Here is an 18,514-nt window from a genome sequence, read left to right on the forward strand (position 1 = left end):
TGTGCTGTCCTCTCTTGGCCCTCCTCGTCCTGCATCGACCAAACAGCCTTGACAAGGGGGGATTTACATTCAGGTCAGAGCTGGCTTTCTGACTCATCTGCATACACCTGTAAGTGTAACCCTTAAAGCAGAAAAGCATTTGAACCTTTCATTATGGTATCTGAAACCACCAGTCAAGTTGCATTGTATATCCCATTATAATTAGAATTTCATTTGTGATCTCTGTCTTCAGGCCAAATTAATAAAATGGTACTCAAAGGACTTCATGTGAATGCTCAGTGTGTTTAGTTATTGTTTTGTTTTATTACCCAGGAGTATTTACAATTAATATTTCATCTTTCAGATGTGATAACTAAATACCAAGAATGAGAATTTGATTCCTTTCAAACGTTCTTTATAGAAATAATTTTTGATCTCTTGAGTTACTTTATTATTTAAATTTTATTTGTGCTGGACCAGATGAGTGAGGAAAAAAGTAATGAACTGGTTTAGTGAATACTGTTTTCTGTGTTCAGGATTTGGAGCTTTTCATCATTATCTTTCTTGAATTTTTGACTTGAACAGCAAGTATATTAAAGGATGCTTCACTTTTTCAGAATGTTTTAATAAAAAAATCAGAAGGACAATCTCGTGTGAAGCACTTGTGATGCCTGGAAGGGTTCAAGAGTCACAAGAATAAGCAAGTCCAAAAAATTTATTAAATCCCAGTGATCAAAAGAAATAAAGATAGTACAGCCTTCTTTGCACTACTAAGAATAAGAATAATACTCTACTGCAAAATACAGACTACAGTTCTGAACAGAAACAAAAGTGGAGGGTCCTATGCTGTGTAGGAATGACTATAACTTGTGGCAAAAGAGGTAGCTGAGATGTTTTTCTGGATTATTTATACCTAAAACTTCTTAAAGAAATTAGATAAAGAAAGCATCCTAATCTACCATTAATTATTCACTTATCTTGGAAAATGAGAATGGGAGTTGTTTGTTTGTTTATTAAGATTTTGAGATAAATGGGCATTTCCCAATAATTTGGAACAATCTCCAGTATGTCATGCCTGTGAAACAAGAGTTGCTAATTTGCAGTTCTGTTATCGCAGCCAAAATAATACAGTATTTAATTAGTGCCAGTTGATACAATTTCAAAGCAGGTAAGTTTTCTTGGACTGTAGGTTTTTGAGAGATATGCAGTTTGGTGAATTGGTATAGCATAAATTAGGTGATAATATTTAGCTCACTGATGTGAACATTTATTTTTATTTCTGCCTACTGTTAAGATAAAGATTTACCTTTTAGGGAAGATATTTAGTCAAATGCTGTAATTTTATGAGCCATATAATTGATTATAAAATCATTGCAGAGATGGAAGTTGATAAAAATTTATAATTTAGGGCATTTAAAGTATTGAATTAACAAAAAGAAAAGATTAGTAATGAACATCTGAATAATCTCTTTAAATAGTAACAAACTACATTTGTACTACCAATCCTGGCAGGTATGAATTGTACATATAAGTGAGAGCTTTTAAAAGAAAAATCATGAGGAAACACTTTAGGAAAGTTACACATCAGTGTAAGCTCTTTGCACATTGCTGCAGGAAAAAACCTTTTCTAACCTTTGGCTGTGTGCACAGGACAGCAGCAGCATAGAGGCAGAGATGCAGTCTTGGGTTGGTGTGGTTTTAGAATACTGTGTCCAGTTCTCTTGGTCATGTTTCAGAAGATCTGAGAATCTAGACAGCTCGAAACAAGCCATAAAAATTTTCCATGTATTGGAAAAAGAAGCTAATCTGTGGTTCATGTTGAGCATGTCAGCTCCTTACTGCAGAAAACACTGAGAGGTGACTGACTGGTTCTGAATAGCTGCTTACACATGGAAAAGGTATGTGGTGCTGGGGGATTTGTAGACCTTGTTGTCAGAGTCATAACTAGATCAAATTCCTAGTTGTTCATGTGAAACAAGTGAAGTTCTGAAGTAAGCTATCCTCAACACACTTCAGAGGCAAGTTTTTTTGGGTTTTTTTTTTTTTTTTTAGAGCTGTTTTGGGGGATGTTTTCATTCTTTGAGAGGAAGATGCAAACCTGGGATTATTAAATGGTCAGTGTGGTCTTTTAGGCATTAAAGTATTTCCCCTTGCTACTATTTTTCCTTCTTCTCTGAGCGTTGGAGTGAATAAGATAAAGTCTTTGTCTTTAATAAATTCGTAATTGCCCCATCCATGGAAGTGCTCAAGGTCAGGCTGGACAAGGCTTTGAGCCACTTGATCTAGTGTTGGCAGGTTTGGAACTAGGTGGTCTTTAATGTCCCTTTCAATCCAAACTATTCTGTGATGACACAGCTCATTAAAAATGTTTATAACCAGCTCTTGTGCTTCAGGGTTTCAACTGTTCACCAGCAACAATAATCAGAAAATGTTTAGCTCTTTTTTTTTTTTTCTCTTACACATAGGAAAGATAGAAATGGTTTGTGGATTTTTCTTCTGTTTCCTCTACCTGAAGTGCTTGTGACCAGCCACAGCTGGAGTTGAGGCTCTGACAGTTGGACAGATGCTATCAAGTGCTACATAAATGCCTGACAGGCATTTCTTGTTCTTACTTATAAGAATGGAAGATGTTTATAATTTGATTTATAAGGAACTCCAAATTTGTTCAGAAGGAAACTTACAGAGGTAAAAATTTTTAGCAATTTCTCAATTTTGGCTTTCTCTGTAAATTCTTCTGTCAAACTTCTGGAGCTGCTGAAACCTCTCTCCTGCTATTTATCAGATGCTGCTCCTTCCCAAAACCTTTAAACGTTACTCTTCCCAACATTTCCCTCTACCAAATCAAGTTTAGATCTTAGTGCTGCCATCGATAAATCATACCACAGACTTGCTTTTCACTTTGTGATCACACTTACTATTTTAAGTTGGTTGTGCATGGTGAACAATTTTCCAAGCAGCAGCCTTCTGGAGGAGGCTGAGGTGACTTGTCACATGGGAGAGTCAGGAATGAGTTTCTTGGGGCCCTGTTGGAATAAGAGCTCATCACTGCAGCCACTGTCTTTCTTCATGTGCTGTGTCTGAAGTGCCTCTCTTCTGCCTGCTAGGACAGCTTCTTCTGATATTTCTAAATATTCAGCTTTCAGCACTGCAGAAGACAGAGGTGTAAATAAACATGTTTTCTCCCTGTGAGTAGAATAGTAGTAAGAGTAATAATAATAAAAATAATTGCAAATAATAATTTTCAACTTTAGTAAGCTGTTGTTGACTTATAAATTATTAATACCACCCTGGAAAAGACTTGCATTTTAAATAGATGAAATAATGGAATGCCATTGTGTTCACTGTTGTTGCATTCTCCACTGGACTTTCAGTATTTTCATATAAATCAGTGAGCTAAAATACGATTTCTGTAGAAAAAGTACTTCTGGACATGAAAATGAAAGAAATGTGTTGGGCTAAACTGTGGTTGGTTTTATGCTGTGCCTCTTTTAGTACTGTGAACCAGCATGGAAAGTCAAAGACAGGCTGTCATGAGGCTGCACTCTGTCAGAAAGGAGGCAGCTGGCACAAAACTGTGAAACAAAAGATTCATCCTGCTATTTCTGAGTGATGAATGTAAAGGTGTGTAGAGGGTTAAAAGCTTCCAGGACTTTCAGTAGTCTGCCCTTGAAGAAAGCTCTCCGCATTTTTGTTTTCCTATTTAGATCTTTATAGCAGACTGAAATGTTAGTCGAGTTAACTTGGGAGGAATGCAAAGAGTTGGGAGGGAAACAATAGCTTTACTTACAAGCAGAATTTCAGGTCAGAGGGGAAAATTCTCAAATTCTAGGGTTCCTTGTCAGTGCTAAATTCCTAATACTTCATATTATTATTTTAATTTCTACTGTAAAAAGGAATGCAGGCATTCAAACTGGTGGTGGCTTGTGTACACTGGCCCTTAAACTTTTTGACAATATTAAAATGTTTTGGTGTTAATACATTTTAATTTTTATAATACTTTTTATTTGTATGAGGTACACAGCTTAAAACAAATTAGGTGTTTGAGCTGCCACAGTAAAATCTCTCACAAAGGTCTGTGCTGTTGGATGATTTTGTTGAAAGGTTTGTCTGTTTCTTTTTTAAATTTTCTTCTCACACTCAAAGATATGCCTGGCATTTTGGAGAGAATAAGCACAGCCTTTAACCTAGTCTCAAAACTGTTTGGAGACCTGATTTACATATTAGAAACCTTTTCTTCAGCAGCTCTTAAAACCAACAAAAATCTTTCCATAATCAGTGAAGCTGTTGAAAACTCATTTAATATAATTTATTAACACAGACTTCTATAATGTCGTCCTATCCATGGATTAATATCTACAGCCTGTATTTTTTTCCTGCCTCTGAATGTTATTGGAAAAATTTTAGTTTGAGTATATTTTATTTGCCTACATACAACAAATGTTTCTAGTTATAATTCCTAGTCTCCAATGAGGAGCAGTTTGTAATACTTCACTTAGGTGAGCTCTAGTATTGCATACTGTAAAATAACTTAAAGAGTCATGTAATGTTTTATGTTAGCATGAAAACTTTGGCTTGCTTTGTTCCTTCAAGATAAATTTACATTAAATAATTTCTTAATTTCTTGGAGAAGACCTAAACATTTTTCTAGTGTCTCAAACAAGATTGAAATCAAAACAAAAGAAAACAGCTTTTTCTCTAAGTGTGAAAATGTATTCATCCATACAAATGAGGGGAAAAGAAAGAAAACAATATATCTGAGTCTGAGGAAAAGTCCAGAGAAGTTATTCCAATCCTATTTTTAAAAAAATAATGCATATTTTGAACAGAATTTTTAGCTATTGCACTGTTACCAAAGTGCAATAGCTAAAACATGAGGTCTCTCATATTGCAACTTATTGCTGCAACTCGTCGTTTCTGATGCCCAAGAGATAGTCAAAGTGCAGATGTTTGAATTGGATTGTATGTCTTCCCTAATCAGTAATACTTAATCTTCCCTTTAAAGGCATTTTGTTCAATTTCAATAACACTTCCTTTCTAAATGGCTGTCCATAAATTTTCTTATCACAAAGCACCTAGGTACAATCCTTGAATAGAAGAAGATTGGTCGTTAGAAGTTCAATCTAATACTGAAGCAAAAACACTTTTGCAAACGTTTTGTCTATAAAAATATTGTAATGCTTGGCTTTCTCAGTGGTACTCTTAGTTTTTGCAATACTCTACTAAAAATGCAAAGTAGCTTTGCATAGACACTGTGTAGTGTAGTTACTGCTGCTGGAAACTATTGGTATTCATAATATGTATCTTTTTGTAGCTATTTGCTAACATGGAGTGTATTTTTCTGTTAATCCTAGAAGCTGAAATCTTTTCAACAGTGGCTTAAGAATTTCTATTTTACTCTTCACTGACCCAGCAATGGAGAAGTCAAGGTCACTTACTATGATCAATTAGCTTGGAGGTTTTTCCAAAAGCACTTCCAATAAGATGAGAAAGAATGTTTCTGGTTTTTGAGGACTCTTACTGTTACTGTTTGCCCAACAACTTTGCCATTAGATCCAGCATTGCAGGCTATTTATACACCTCATTGCTTTCCCTTAAATGGCATCCCCGAGCCCTGTCTTCTTTCTGTCCACACCAAAACTCCTGTCTAAGCCCTTGTCTCTCTCACTTCTTGACTCCTGCCATGTTTTGTCTTGCCTTGTCCATTTAAAACTTGCTTGTCTGACATGGACTTAACTGTTGTTTATAAAAATCACCTTTGCTCATTTTTCGGACCAGATTATTCCTCTCTTAAGAGGTCTCTCTCCCTTGGGAACTTCTCTTCAAATGAAATACAAGCTGGTCCTCCTTTTAGCTCTAAAAGCTGCTTATAATGGAGCCACAATCCACCAGCATTCCCAGACTTTGTTCAGTTAGCTGTTGCTGTGCATCCCTGCTCAGGCCTCCTAACACAAAATGCATCTCAACCAATTCTGCTTTTTCTTAACAATATGTTGGCACTGCTATTGTCTCTTTCTCAGTTTTTAAAAAACTATTTTAACAGTACATATTTACCTTCTTTTTGAGTAAAGTAATCATTTTTCCACGTGTCAGAGCTTGAATTAATAACTGCTTGCCTGCATTTTGAAATGTTATATAAAAGTGGAAAAAGGCCTTCAAATGCAGGAGGTTGGGGTTTTTTTATTTATTTCTCCTCTCTCATGTTTTTATGATACATTCTTAACAAGTTATAGTTTGCAGATTCTTTTTCTTACTAGAAAAGGTGTTTGTGCACTTAACTTCTATTGGTTTGTATATGTTGTGAGTATAAATGTTCTAGAGGTCGGAAAAATCAGATAGATGGCAATGAGTGAGGGTGGGATAAGTGTTTATTTTTCTGGCTGGAATACTGGCAGTGTGAGGTTATATAAACTGATGATCAGGAACATGTTTTGGTCCATAGGGCCAATTCCTCTTTTAGAACATCTCTGTAAACAATCTCTTTTTGCATTGCAGTCTACTTTTAAGATAGGCTTGTCTGAAACATTTTTAGGCAAAATGAAGAAAGGTGAGCCAGAACAGGCTGAGGGAGAGAAAGGCAGTGATAGTTCAGAATTTGAAGAGACTTCCAAGGAAATCAACTCTCTTGGCTTGGTAGCTTAATCTTGGAAGTGCAGAAACAACACTTTGAGCTTTCCAATTGCTTTGGAGTGCAATATCAAAATGGAATATCAACAGAATCATAAAATCTCTGCACTATAGTTTTGTCAATTCAGTAGTTCAAACAAAAATAGATACACTTCTGTCTGCAATTTTTTTTCAAGGACTTAAAATGAAATTAAAACGTTGTGTGCATGTGTACATACCCAAAAGCTAAGAACTTTTCTTAATGAATGTGTTTACTATGTTTAAATCTTGCTGCCCTCTAAGTGGAAGACTGACCCATCAAGGTGGCATAAAAGGTTGTGGTATATCCACACAGCACAGTCTGCAAGAATTGCTCTTAACAGAATTTGTTACCTAGCACTAGCCATGCCCCATCACTACAGCTCTGCACATTTATTTGCCAAGCATTTAGTTTGGGGTGGGTTTTTTTGATAGTTTACCCTATAACTGGAAGGCTCAAGTAGCTTGTGTAAGCATTTTATTCCTAATGGCCTTTTAATATCTTACAATTTTCTTAAACTTCTGTTTCAGCTTGAAATGTTTCAAAGTTGAAACTGTATGTAGGAGTAAATTTATTTTTGTGGAAAGTTACAGCAAAAGTGAACAATAACAATGGAGGGAGTAAAATTTATTGTTTATGTGTCATTTTTCTGTCATGCATCTATTTGTCCCTTTAATTGCTAGAACTCTTAGAAAAAGTAACTGGGTTTGAGACATGTTTGATTTCCCTTTTGATAGTTCAAACTACAGAGTGTTTTTTAAATAAATTACTGTCTCTAATTCTCTATGAGATATCTGGACTGTGCACATGTCCCACCTTACCTAATAATCCAGTTTTGTAGCAAAGAGCTGTGGTGTAACTGATTCAAGAGCACATGTCGATCACACCAGGCTTTAGTCTCTCTCCTGCTATTTAAAGCTGCCCTTGTTCTACATGGAGAAAGGCTGTGAGTATTTAAAGGTAAATGTATGCATATTTCCACATGGCCTGGCACTGATTAGCAGCTGCTCAAACAGATGTAGTTAAAGTTGCTGTCTAGTCAATGTATTAGTTATCTGTGGTAAACCAGAGTAAGGGGGAAAAAAAAGCAAGGCCTGAATAATAAAGATTGTGCATAACTTAGGTGATTTGCAATGGTCAGGTTGCTCTAATAATCACTTGCATTATGATTCAAGTATTAATATGTTGTTACTAATGCATTTGGTTATCTTATAGTGTTATTAATTTGTTTTTTTAGTTGAAATTTGATAATTTGTCTTATTTACTAAACTAAAGATTCAGAAGAGCTCTACATAAGTACAACCTTATAAGGATTCTTATCTCATTCTTTCCCATTGCTGGGGACAAGTGGAATACAAGTAGGCCCCAATCAGTGGGGCACTTAAGATATTCTTTAAGTCTTACTGCTTAAAATTAAGCAAATGTCTTAGTAATTTAGGTTCTTACACCGTGTCTGTGTGCAGCTGGATTTGCAGAAGCCAGTCACATTCCTGAGCAGTGTCACTGGAGTCTGCAGCGTTCTGTTAAATAGTTCTGCCCTGAAATTGAAGGGAAGACTGAGATTATTAGGCTGTTCTTACAGAGTTTTTTCTGTCAAGCATGCTCCATTCTGAATACAGAGTCTAAGTGTGAGCCCAAAACACACATGTATGTCTGCATCTTTTGATGTGTATTTCATTGAGGATCACCACCTGTATAGCTGGTTCTGTCTTTGTCTGATAATTCAGGGGTGAGAATGTATGAGATTTTTCTGATACTGTCTTCATACATGTAAGTGGAATTATCAACTGCTGGGCAGCATATGTTTCTTTTAATGGAAGAACAAGTGGATGTGTGGGTTCCTTTTGTCAGGATGTCTTTCTTGCTTTGAAATATCAGCATCCCTATGGCATGATGTACTGGCTAAAGAAAAACTTTCCCAGAAATCTTAGTTTGACAAGATCATCTTGGATGGTCCCATACTCTTATGCTGTGTCCAGCACAGCTTTTATGCCAGAATACTGCAATGTTTGCTCTTTTGGGTTTCATATAACATGTTAAGAAACTGATTCTAAAAAAAAGTAAATTGAAGAAACAGTTAGAAACACAACAAGTTTCAGGAGCTGAGCAACAGTTGCTGGTTATTATTGTCCTTTTCAACACTATGTGTGGTAATATCTCTCTTTGAAGAAATGTGTGGTGGGAAAGGCAAGAAGGGGGTAATGAATTGTCTTGGAAAAAAGGAAGGGATACTCTTGGTAATGTATAAACATCCTGCTTTTAAGTACCCACTGACTCAGAGGTATGGAAGAACTGAGACCAAAGGGAAAAATTCACTTACTTTTGAGACTCCTCTGTCAGTCTGGTGAGAAGACCTTTCTACCTAACCTGCTTATGGGGGCCTCTGGCATAGGAAAGGTACTGAAGATGTGGAAGCCTGAAAGTTAACCTTGTACTTCCTTCTCTAAATATGACATTGCATCTTCAATCTGCTCTGCATCCCCATGAGTTAGTGTGCTGTCACACTGAAAGGGGTTGAACAGACCATTCCATTGTCACTAGAAGGTGGCTGTACAAAAATAGCAGTAGGTTGCACTTGGTTTTGAGATGTGAAGAGCTGAGAAAAGGCAGTGACGTTTAAATCTGATGACTAAGGTGTCTGGCAGGCTCCACAGGGCTGTGCTGTAAAGCCTGGGGCCTCAAAGTCTCAGCTTTGAAATAAGCAGCACTGGAATTCAAACTGGTCTTTGCTGTGGACAACAGATGTGGTGCTTTCTGACCTGCAGGAGAATGGAGTACCCCTGTGAAGAAGAGTGACAACTTTGTGCTGCAAATCCATCCAAACAGACTCTGTCTGGATTAGACAACTGAGCAAACTTCACTTGGTTGCCAAATCTTTTCTCTCAAATCAAATCAAAGTACAGAAGCTGTTACCTAAACTATTGGACTTGAAAACAGTAGAGTGTTTAGAAGCAAAACTTTTCTATAAAGACTAGGGATTGAAACCTTAAAATCAGGGAAGATACAGGTAAAGAAGTTGTGAAAAAATGTAACCCTGGATAAGAGTAAAATCATATAATGTGCAGTTATGAATCAATGTTTACATTTTCAGTGAAATGAAAGGCTGTGTGATAGGGAGAGACCTCTCAGTGACATGTAGTTTACACAAGATGCATATCTCAAATCTGCTTCAGGATCACATGTCTGTAAAGCAGAGTCAGAGAGGTGAAACAGAGAGGTGAACACATGCATACATCTATTTTGTATTAACTAAGCTGATTTCTCAGCTGTCAGCACACATGATGTTAATTCAGGGTATAAAATACATATCAGATGCTGCTTTGTTTTCTTGAAATTCAGATTTTAGCAACGTAGCACCACGTGTGTTTACTCTGCCTCTTCCTTGAGATCGTAGAGTTTCTCATGATGAGGTCTTTCTATTTTGAAATGTTGGTTTTACAATAAATCCTGCTATGATGATTCAGACAGTTTTCACAGGTCATATTCTCTATAATAAAATGATATTTTTAGCCTTTGATATTTTCTTTGCTTAAAAAAAATAACAGCTATCAAAAAATAATTTCAACTCTGTTATCAAATTTATGGAAGAATTCTTTAGCAGATTTAAATATTGAAAGAATAATTTCATTTATCACCATTCCAGAATATCAAATTCAAAAAGTATTTCCTAATACTTTTCTGTAATTTGATGTACCTGTGTGCATGGATTATGGGAAGTTAATTGAACTTATATTCCTTTATCAGGGACACTTGATTTTTACCCGGCGAGATTAAATGATTACACATATAATTTTGTGCTGTTCATTTACCTTTGCAAGATGAGAGCAATAAGATATAAGAACAGTAGCCATGTTGTTTTGCTTTATACACCATTAAATGTGGTATTCTGCAGATAATATAAGTTCATGGACAAAGTCAGCATCTTGAATGTCTGAAAATAGTCAAACTATTATCAACATCACAGAAATTGTTATTATTTCATTCCAAAGTATTTTGAAAATCTCTTGAAGATTATGAGATTATTTTAGGCAAATTGCATCTTTTTCCAGATGACAAATACTGCAAATCAGTACATCACAGTTTTCAGGTGGATTTTTTTTGCTTATGTGTGTAAACTGAATGGATTATACTATTAAATTTTTATAAGCATTCTCTCCTTATGAAGAATATATTACTGTCATCTATACACATGCTTTTAATTCAGCTTTTAGTCAGCCGTACTACTTTTGTCTTAAGAATAACATCCAAGTGATACAGAACACAGTGACTGAACAACATCTTGGCTTTTGCATAATGATAATTAGGTGAGAACCCAGTGTCTTGGAAAAGGGACCTTTTTATACCTGGATGAGTGTGTTTTAAGTAGAAGGCTTTTATGTGAACCCTAAATATTATAGTTGTGCTTGGAAACAATTATGAAAGCTCTGTTGAATCAGCTTTTTCCAAGGAAGTTAGATTTGGCTCTCTATTCACACAGAAGGAGAAGATTATTCCCTGCATGAAAACTACTGAGGTTTCTGTTAGGGATGTCATTTGAAGGCTCAGCAGTAAGCTCAGCCACAGCTTACCTTGACAAAGGTCTGTGAGTGCTAGGAGGAAGGTGAAGTTGCAAACACTGATTATCTGATGCTCTCCTGTGCTCTTCCCCACTAGACAGCTTTGGCTGCTGAGTTCCTGGGCTCACACTGGTGAGCAGAAGCTCAGAGTTAGAAGAGGGCCCTGCTGGAGGTGTGAGCACCCACTGAGCCAGGCTGGAGTATCCCCTGTGGGTTGGTGGGCATGGAAGGACTGTTGTTTAGTTTCCTAAAGGAATCTGTCACTTCACTTTGCATCAGAGCAGTTGCAACAAAGAACCATGAGACATGTTGGACCTGTGATACTTGCTGATGTACTGGTAGAGTACAACATTTGGGGAGATATTTTTAAAGTACCCTGACCTGAAATACATTTTCATGCTGAAGTCAGTAACAGCTTTGGTTTCATGTGGTTAGATGAGGTGCCTCCAGCTCCCCCAGATATTTGTGTTACTGGAGAATGTAAACACATACTGCAACAGTAGATCCACAGTGTGGGTACCCTGCTCCACTTTTGGCTTGCTTTTTTAACCTGTGGCTGTATGGCCCAGTCATCAAAAGGGGGCACTGAGGGCTGGGAATGTATTCTTTTTATAAATAGGAAATGATGTAAAATTCACTGCTTTCTGGGTGCATCCTGTAATGCAATCCTTCATGTAATGCTTTAGCAGCTACTTGGTAGAAGTGATGATCAGCACTCTCAGAATTACAACAATTTATAAATGTAAATAAAGCTGCTTTTGGATGTTTCAGAAAGGGGTGACAAACCACTGTGCCACTTGTGACTAGCTAGAAGACTGTGGCACACTCTCATGGAACTGAACTGATTCATGCTGCTGTTTGAACTGGATTTTTGTGATTCCTTTCACTGGACAGGAAGCCACACTTAGAAGGGGTCTGAGCACACAACGTGGGCTGACAGAACACTGGGCCCCTGCTGCTCTGAGGGTACCATGACTTTTCATAAGTGGATTCTTTGCAAGGTTTTTTCCTCTTCAGACTCTATAAAGTTTCTACTTTCTCATCCTGCGTTTCTGCTTGTGATGTTTTAACTGCATTGATTTTCCGCTGAAGTGGCAGGGCTGGGCAAAATAGGGAACCATGACTTTAATGGTGGTGCTTGGAACTAAAATCTGTAACTCCCAGTGAGTTCTTTATTAGTGGGTAAGTGCTTTCCTTTTTTAAATGTGTCAGCCAAGTGCCAAACTCATTTGTGAACTCCTGCCATGTTTCATTCAGGGTTGGCAGGAAGATAACGTGAAAATGGTTTTCTGAGTTCTAAAAATTATGTGAAGGTGAATGCTTCCCAGTTGAATACTAAAAAGCTAATTTCTCTGTAGTTATGAAGGTCAGATTTTGCTCTGAGAGTTTAGGGGGTTAGCTTTGTGCTGTGTCTTACCGTGAAAACCTACCAGAACAAAAACAAATAATTATTCTGCATTAGTACTTTGTGAAAATAGCTTGGTTCGGGTCTCTTTTTTTAAAATCTTGTTTTTGTTTTAAATAGATAGTTGTTTGCAAAACCTTATAAAGCTAGGAGTAATTTCACAGGCTTTAGCAGTCCTCCATATTGTTCCATGCTTTTAATACCTTAATATAATTTAGGGTCCATAGATACATTTTAAGGCACTACAATCAAGAGCCATGATTGTAACATCTGAAACTCTACTTCACCCTCTTTACAAATATAAGTGAACCCAAAATAACTCCTTGACTCTTCAAATGAGTGAAGTATATTTGAAGCTCACATACTTGCTAGTATTCCCCTCCTGAAGTTATTAGAGTCCATAAGAACTAGGGATGAGTGTGTGAGCAGTTGCAGGCACTGCTGGGTGGGTTCCTCTTGCAGCTGTTCATTCCAGGAGTCTCTTTGTGCCACTGTCTCTTTTTCTTCGTGTTCTTGTGTCTAAGAATGTTCTGCTGGTACTTGCATGGTATGTACTCCAGCTGTAACTTCATTTTCACCCTAGTGAAATTCCATGGTGAATTTTCATAAGAGCATGCTCTCTTCACAGCGTGGGTATTGATAAGCACCTGCTTGCCTAAAGATGTTTTAGGGTATTAGGGTGGTGGTGGCCTGAAAGTCAGAAATAGCTGACAAGGCTGTTTGGTTTTCTTTAGGGAGGCTGTGCTTTGTGTGCACATATCACTTGCCAGAGGTATTATTTCACTCAGCATTTCCAACCTTATTTTTAATCTTTTTCTTCCTCATAAAATGCAAATTTTGTGTCTTTTTCTATAGCAGTGAATTTTTTTTTCTTTTTGAGTGAAAACAGAAACTCCATATTCAACTAATTAACATGTTAAAAACGTTCTGGCTTGATGATAGTTTTAGGCCATATTAGAAAACTTGGAAGTATGACTTTTTCAACAAAGATAGGTTAAATTAAAATTTTATTAGCTCTAGAGCTTCATGTAGTCTATAACAGGCTGAATGCAAGATCTATGGAAGAACTCCTGATTCTGTGTTGTTCTGGGCTGTGGCTCCTTCATTTACACCAAGTTTTTTTAATGTATGTGGAATACATTTTAGTTAAACAGCATTATTCCCATTTATGTGTTATCAACCACATAATCCAGAGTTAAATTATTTAGAATCAGTCTGGGGATATGTTCTTGTTATTGAGCTATAAACTCACATATAACAGTAAAAGCAGCTTAGGCAAAAGGAGAGGCTGAAAAAAGGAGAGCCAAAAAATCTGCAGCCAGTCTATGGATGCCTGTACTATCCTGGATTTAACAGTATTATTGCAAGTTCAGCAAACTCTTTTGTGAAAAAGTGATATTAGAAAATCATCTAATGTAATATTAGAAGAGAATTAATGCAAATCATGAGTTAGAAATGAGAAAGAAACTTCATGTTACCCACCTACTCTAAGCAGACCTCAAGCTTTACCTCAAGCAGACCTCAAGTGCTTTACAAACCACAGTTTGGTTTTCTGTTCCAACATTTCAGATTTCAGTATGTGATTGTTTCTCAACCAACTTTTAAGCTGCAGTACTTTTCCTCTTGGTTTTAAGAGGTCAAAAGAAAGAAATAGTAAGAATGAGCTGAAAAAATCAGACTTCATATGAATAGTGGTGAAGGCGTGATTGCAGTTTGCCTAACTTGCTCTAGTAAAATCTTTGTCCAAACTCTGAATCATTTTTTCCCTCAGTGAATATTCCCAAAGACAGATATTTGTTCTGTGCAGTTTTTGAGCTGTCATTCCAAGTCCGTAACTAATAAAACCATAACAACCACCGAAGTTATAGTTAAGTAATGTGGCTTTGTAGCATTTCAAGTGATGAGTAAACCATCCCAGTAAATTGGCATTTGGCCACTCCACTGTGTAATGGAGTTTTTAGTGAAGTATTGCCTTAGCAACAAGCCTGGATGACATTGGGTAGCTGGTTGCTGCTGACTCTTGGAGATAAAACAGGCTTTTAGGAACACATGTGTAATGTCTGAAGGTAAAATAACCCAAAATAAAAGTATCAGCTCTACTGGGAATGTAGGATGGGTCACATCAAGCCAAAGTCTGACTTACCGACTTAGGAGTTTAATCCTTCTGTGAAAGTGTTTCTATTCGGTGAAAATGAAACCATCCCAGAAGGGCAAGAGTTGAAATCTGAGAGTAAAGTAAAGCAGAACTGAGAGAAACTGTATTGCAGATGATTTTAAGAAAAAATAACAGTTATTTTAAAGGCTCTGAGGTTTCTGGTACTGTAGGAAATACTTTTGGATGTGTTATTTCAATGAAGAAGCTTTTTGAGGAAAGAAGATGCAGTGAAGATTAAAAGCTTCACTTGCTCTCTGGAAGAACCAGCAAGTGAAAAAAGGCATGAAAAGTAGAAAGTGAAGCAAATTCAAGTGAAACTAAAATGTGGTGGCAGTTTTTTAATTAATTGACTTTTAGTTAGAAAAGTAAAAGTGGTGGCTAGGACATGGAGCAGTTTGTTACATAACAAAGCCAAGTTAAAAACTTAACTGAGGATCTAGATCAATATAGCAAAGTAATATCATAAGATAGAGAGATCATCAGAAGTCTGTAAAAAAAAAGTCCAAAACTTTGGCCAAGTCTTTTTGTCTTCTTCCAGTTCATTGTGGATGATATTTGAAAATCCACTTTAAAGGCAGAAAAACAGAGTCATATATGTTAGTGAGTCATAAAAGAATTTACTCTTACAGTAGTATAATGTTGTGCCTTCCAAATGAAATACTGTCTTGGAGTACACATGAAACATTTTCAAGTCTTAAGTGGAATTTTCTGATTGTCTAATAAACTTTTTTTTTTTTAAAGATAAAAACACAGACATTACTGTAAAGGATAACACGGATGATTTCTGCCTTCGAGATACATTAAGCATTGCATCCACAGATTCCTTTGTTTCCACAGCTGAGGTAAGGCTCTTAAAGATTGCTTTTTTAAAAATTTATTGATCTATTTCAACAGTGAACAGAAGAAACCTTATTTTTTGCTAATCATTGAGAGCAAAAATATATTTCTCTTGTGGGGGAAAAAGAGCTTTTCCAGGCTTCATTGGACCCAGTTGTTTTGGGTATATTTTTGTGTACTGGCATAATGCATCCCCAACTCCTCCTAAACAGAAAAACAGATTTGAAAAACAAATCACATTTTCATGAGTGAGGAAGCAGTCAGTTGAGGCTATAGTAGTTCCTTTCACCATGATTTGTATTTTTCTGTTCTTTTTTCCTATTGCTTTACCATACTGTAAAGATGTATGAAGAAGGCTTTGTACTTGTTTAAACCTGAAGGGGTTTTTTTGGGAAGAAATTATAAGAAATTGACAGCTACCTGTTTTAGCACGTTCCATGCATGGTATGAAGGCACCAGGTTGAGCTGTTCCTCTGTTGTTGCACTGTGATGAAATGACTTAGCAAGAACCAGAGGTCTGGGCTGAGCTGGTGGGGGGAGCTTGTCTGGCTGTGTGGGTGTGCAGGGACCCCACAGCTCCCTGCAGCCACCATGGGAAGGGACCTTGGGCTGGCAGTGACAGTCCCTGGAGGTGCAGTGGGGCTGCAAGGGAGCCTCCTGAGGGATAAGGGCACAAAGGACACGTGACAATCTCTGGGTAACAGCCTATTAGCTGGAGTCTGCTACAGCTCCCTTGAAGTATTTGAAAGAGACTCATGAGCAGTGACACACTTACTTGAATGAGGAATATCTCCTTCTGTAGTCTCTGGGGAGCTGAAGTGATCTTGAGCAGCACTCTTCTTCAAAAAACAGGAGAGGCAGTTGGCCTCGAAAGATCCATTTTGTGATAGATACTGCTCTCATATATGCACCACAACTAAGCTGCTGAAGTCAGTTGCAAAAAGAGAGAATTGCACACACATTTTTTGCATTTGTTTTGACTGTCTGTTATAGGGTTTGTTTTTTCCATAACACAGTTACCTTGATTTAGTAATTCACATTAAATAGTAATTTCCTTGATTTAGTAACTCACATTAAGTTGTGGTGCCTAGCATCCATTCCTAACGAGGATTGTATCCATAGAGACTGGTTACTCTTTGCTGTAATTTGGACAAGACCACAATTCAAGCTTGCTTCAACTCTACCAGCTCATGAGAGGAGCTGTAAACCATTATAGTTTGTACATTTGGTATCTGGTTTGTTTTTGGAGGCTTTTTCCCATGAACTTCCATAATGGTTTTGCAAATATGTGAGGATGGGAACAACCCCTTCTGCTCATTTGTGCTGCTTGGCTTTAAAGAAAAGCAAAACCAACCAATCAACCAAGCAAACAAACCCCAGAATGTATCAGTGGAATCATCGTCCTCTCCTGAAGCCATATTGTCCCAGTATCTGCAAAAAACCATTGGAATCAAAATTGGACATGTAATTGTCTTTAAGTATCCTGAAAATATCCTTCACATTTTGATACACCGAAGCCACTTCTATCAACTTGTTCTTCCAGGACAAAGTTACGAAGATTTTCTCATCCTTTCCAGCTGTTCTAACCTCTGCCAATAGAACAAATTCTCTTTTCTCAGATTTTATTGAAGAATCTAGTGAAATTCTTAGGTGACAGAAGTCCTGAAGATTAATAGAACATGAACAACTTGCAGTTTGGTGTTTGAGCCAGAGCACCATCAATGTTCTGGGTTAAATGGGAGCCACCAGGCCTAAACTACAGAGTCAGCTAGCTCTGGATTGTAGCTACAGGGCATCATTGTGTGGTGCAGGGAGAAGAAAGCTGTGAATTGATGTTCTGGTACAAAACCACTGCTACCTTAATTTAATATTTTGTCCATCCTCAGGAGGGTGTGTGGTGAGGAAATGCTTCACATTATGGCAATGAGAAGGAGCAGTAACAACTTCCCAGTGTATTCAGCTGTTGGTAGAGAACAGTAATTGCTTTGATTTAACAGGATTACAAGTGACATACCAAATTCTGTTATTGTAGACATGATGATAAGTAGCTTCCTCTTGCTTATCTACTTCTGAATTTTTTTTTTTCTTGCACGAGGGAAACAGTGGAATGTCTTAATTTAGGCTAAGTGGTCTGAGACTTTTCCAGCTTCGGATTTGTCTCACCTAAGGGCCAAATGAGGCACTTCCTTCATCATAAGCTCCCTGATTGCAGTTACAATATTAGTAACTGTCCTAAACTCCATGTCCTGATAGAAATGTTTAGCAAAATTTTTAAGTCTGAAGTTCAAATGTGTGTTTATACTGCTCTGTGATTATGCCCTACTGGAATTAATAATTTCACCTTCCAGGAAATTAGAACGTGGCACCATTTTTTGTGGCCTCATCATGCTGCAAGCTCTGTGTTGACAGTTCCTTGGCTTCCTTCTGCACTGTGTCCTGTCCCAAGGAGCAGGACTAAGTGTTTTGTGTGACTGATTTTGGAGACTGGAAACTGTGTTCATGTTTCAGTGCTGACAAAGTCAGGTCAAATTTAGCTCCCTGCCCACAGGAGAGAGAACATTCATAAAACAAGACACAGATAGATGCTTGAATGGAAACTGATAGGGATACTGCTTAGGAGGCAACAAGAATGTTGTGCTGTGTTATATTAGAACGAAATATAGGAAAGAGCTGTACAAAACTGGGACACTTTGGCAGGGTTTGCATCACGTGCCCTTTTGATGAGCTCTACAGGATAGCAGGAGGGTGAGCCAAAATTTCATCTGGCTATGGCTGGTAAAGAGGGTGCCGAGGATCACTCATTTGATGACTTCTCATACAGAGTTGTGCCTCTCTGGCACCTACAATATACACAGGTGCCTGAAGCTTTTTAAAGACAATTTAGACACAGTTGCCATCCCCATGACCAGACAGGCTTCTATTCTTAAACACACTTAGGC

The 18,514-nt window shown here is 37.4% G+C and overlaps 1 protein-coding gene across 2 annotated transcripts in view; it reads left to right on the plus strand.

The window, feature by feature from the left end:
- Positions 1-18,514, plus strand: part of MIGA1 (mitoguardin 1) — a 34,640-nt gene that overhangs the window by 6,507 nt on the left and 9,619 nt on the right. For both annotated transcript variants that reach the window (XM_009088613.4, XM_050977187.1), the window contains exon 8: positions 15,480-15,580. In XM_009088613.4, the coding sequence (XP_009086861.1) occupies positions 15,480-15,580 (101 nt within the window). The remainder of the gene's footprint in view (positions 1-15,479; positions 15,581-18,514) is intronic.

This window comes from Serinus canaria, chromosome 8 (assembly GCF_022539315.1).
Source record: "Serinus canaria isolate serCan28SL12 chromosome 8, serCan2020, whole genome shotgun sequence".
Taxonomy (NCBI): domain Eukaryota; kingdom Metazoa; phylum Chordata; class Aves; order Passeriformes; family Fringillidae; genus Serinus; species Serinus canaria.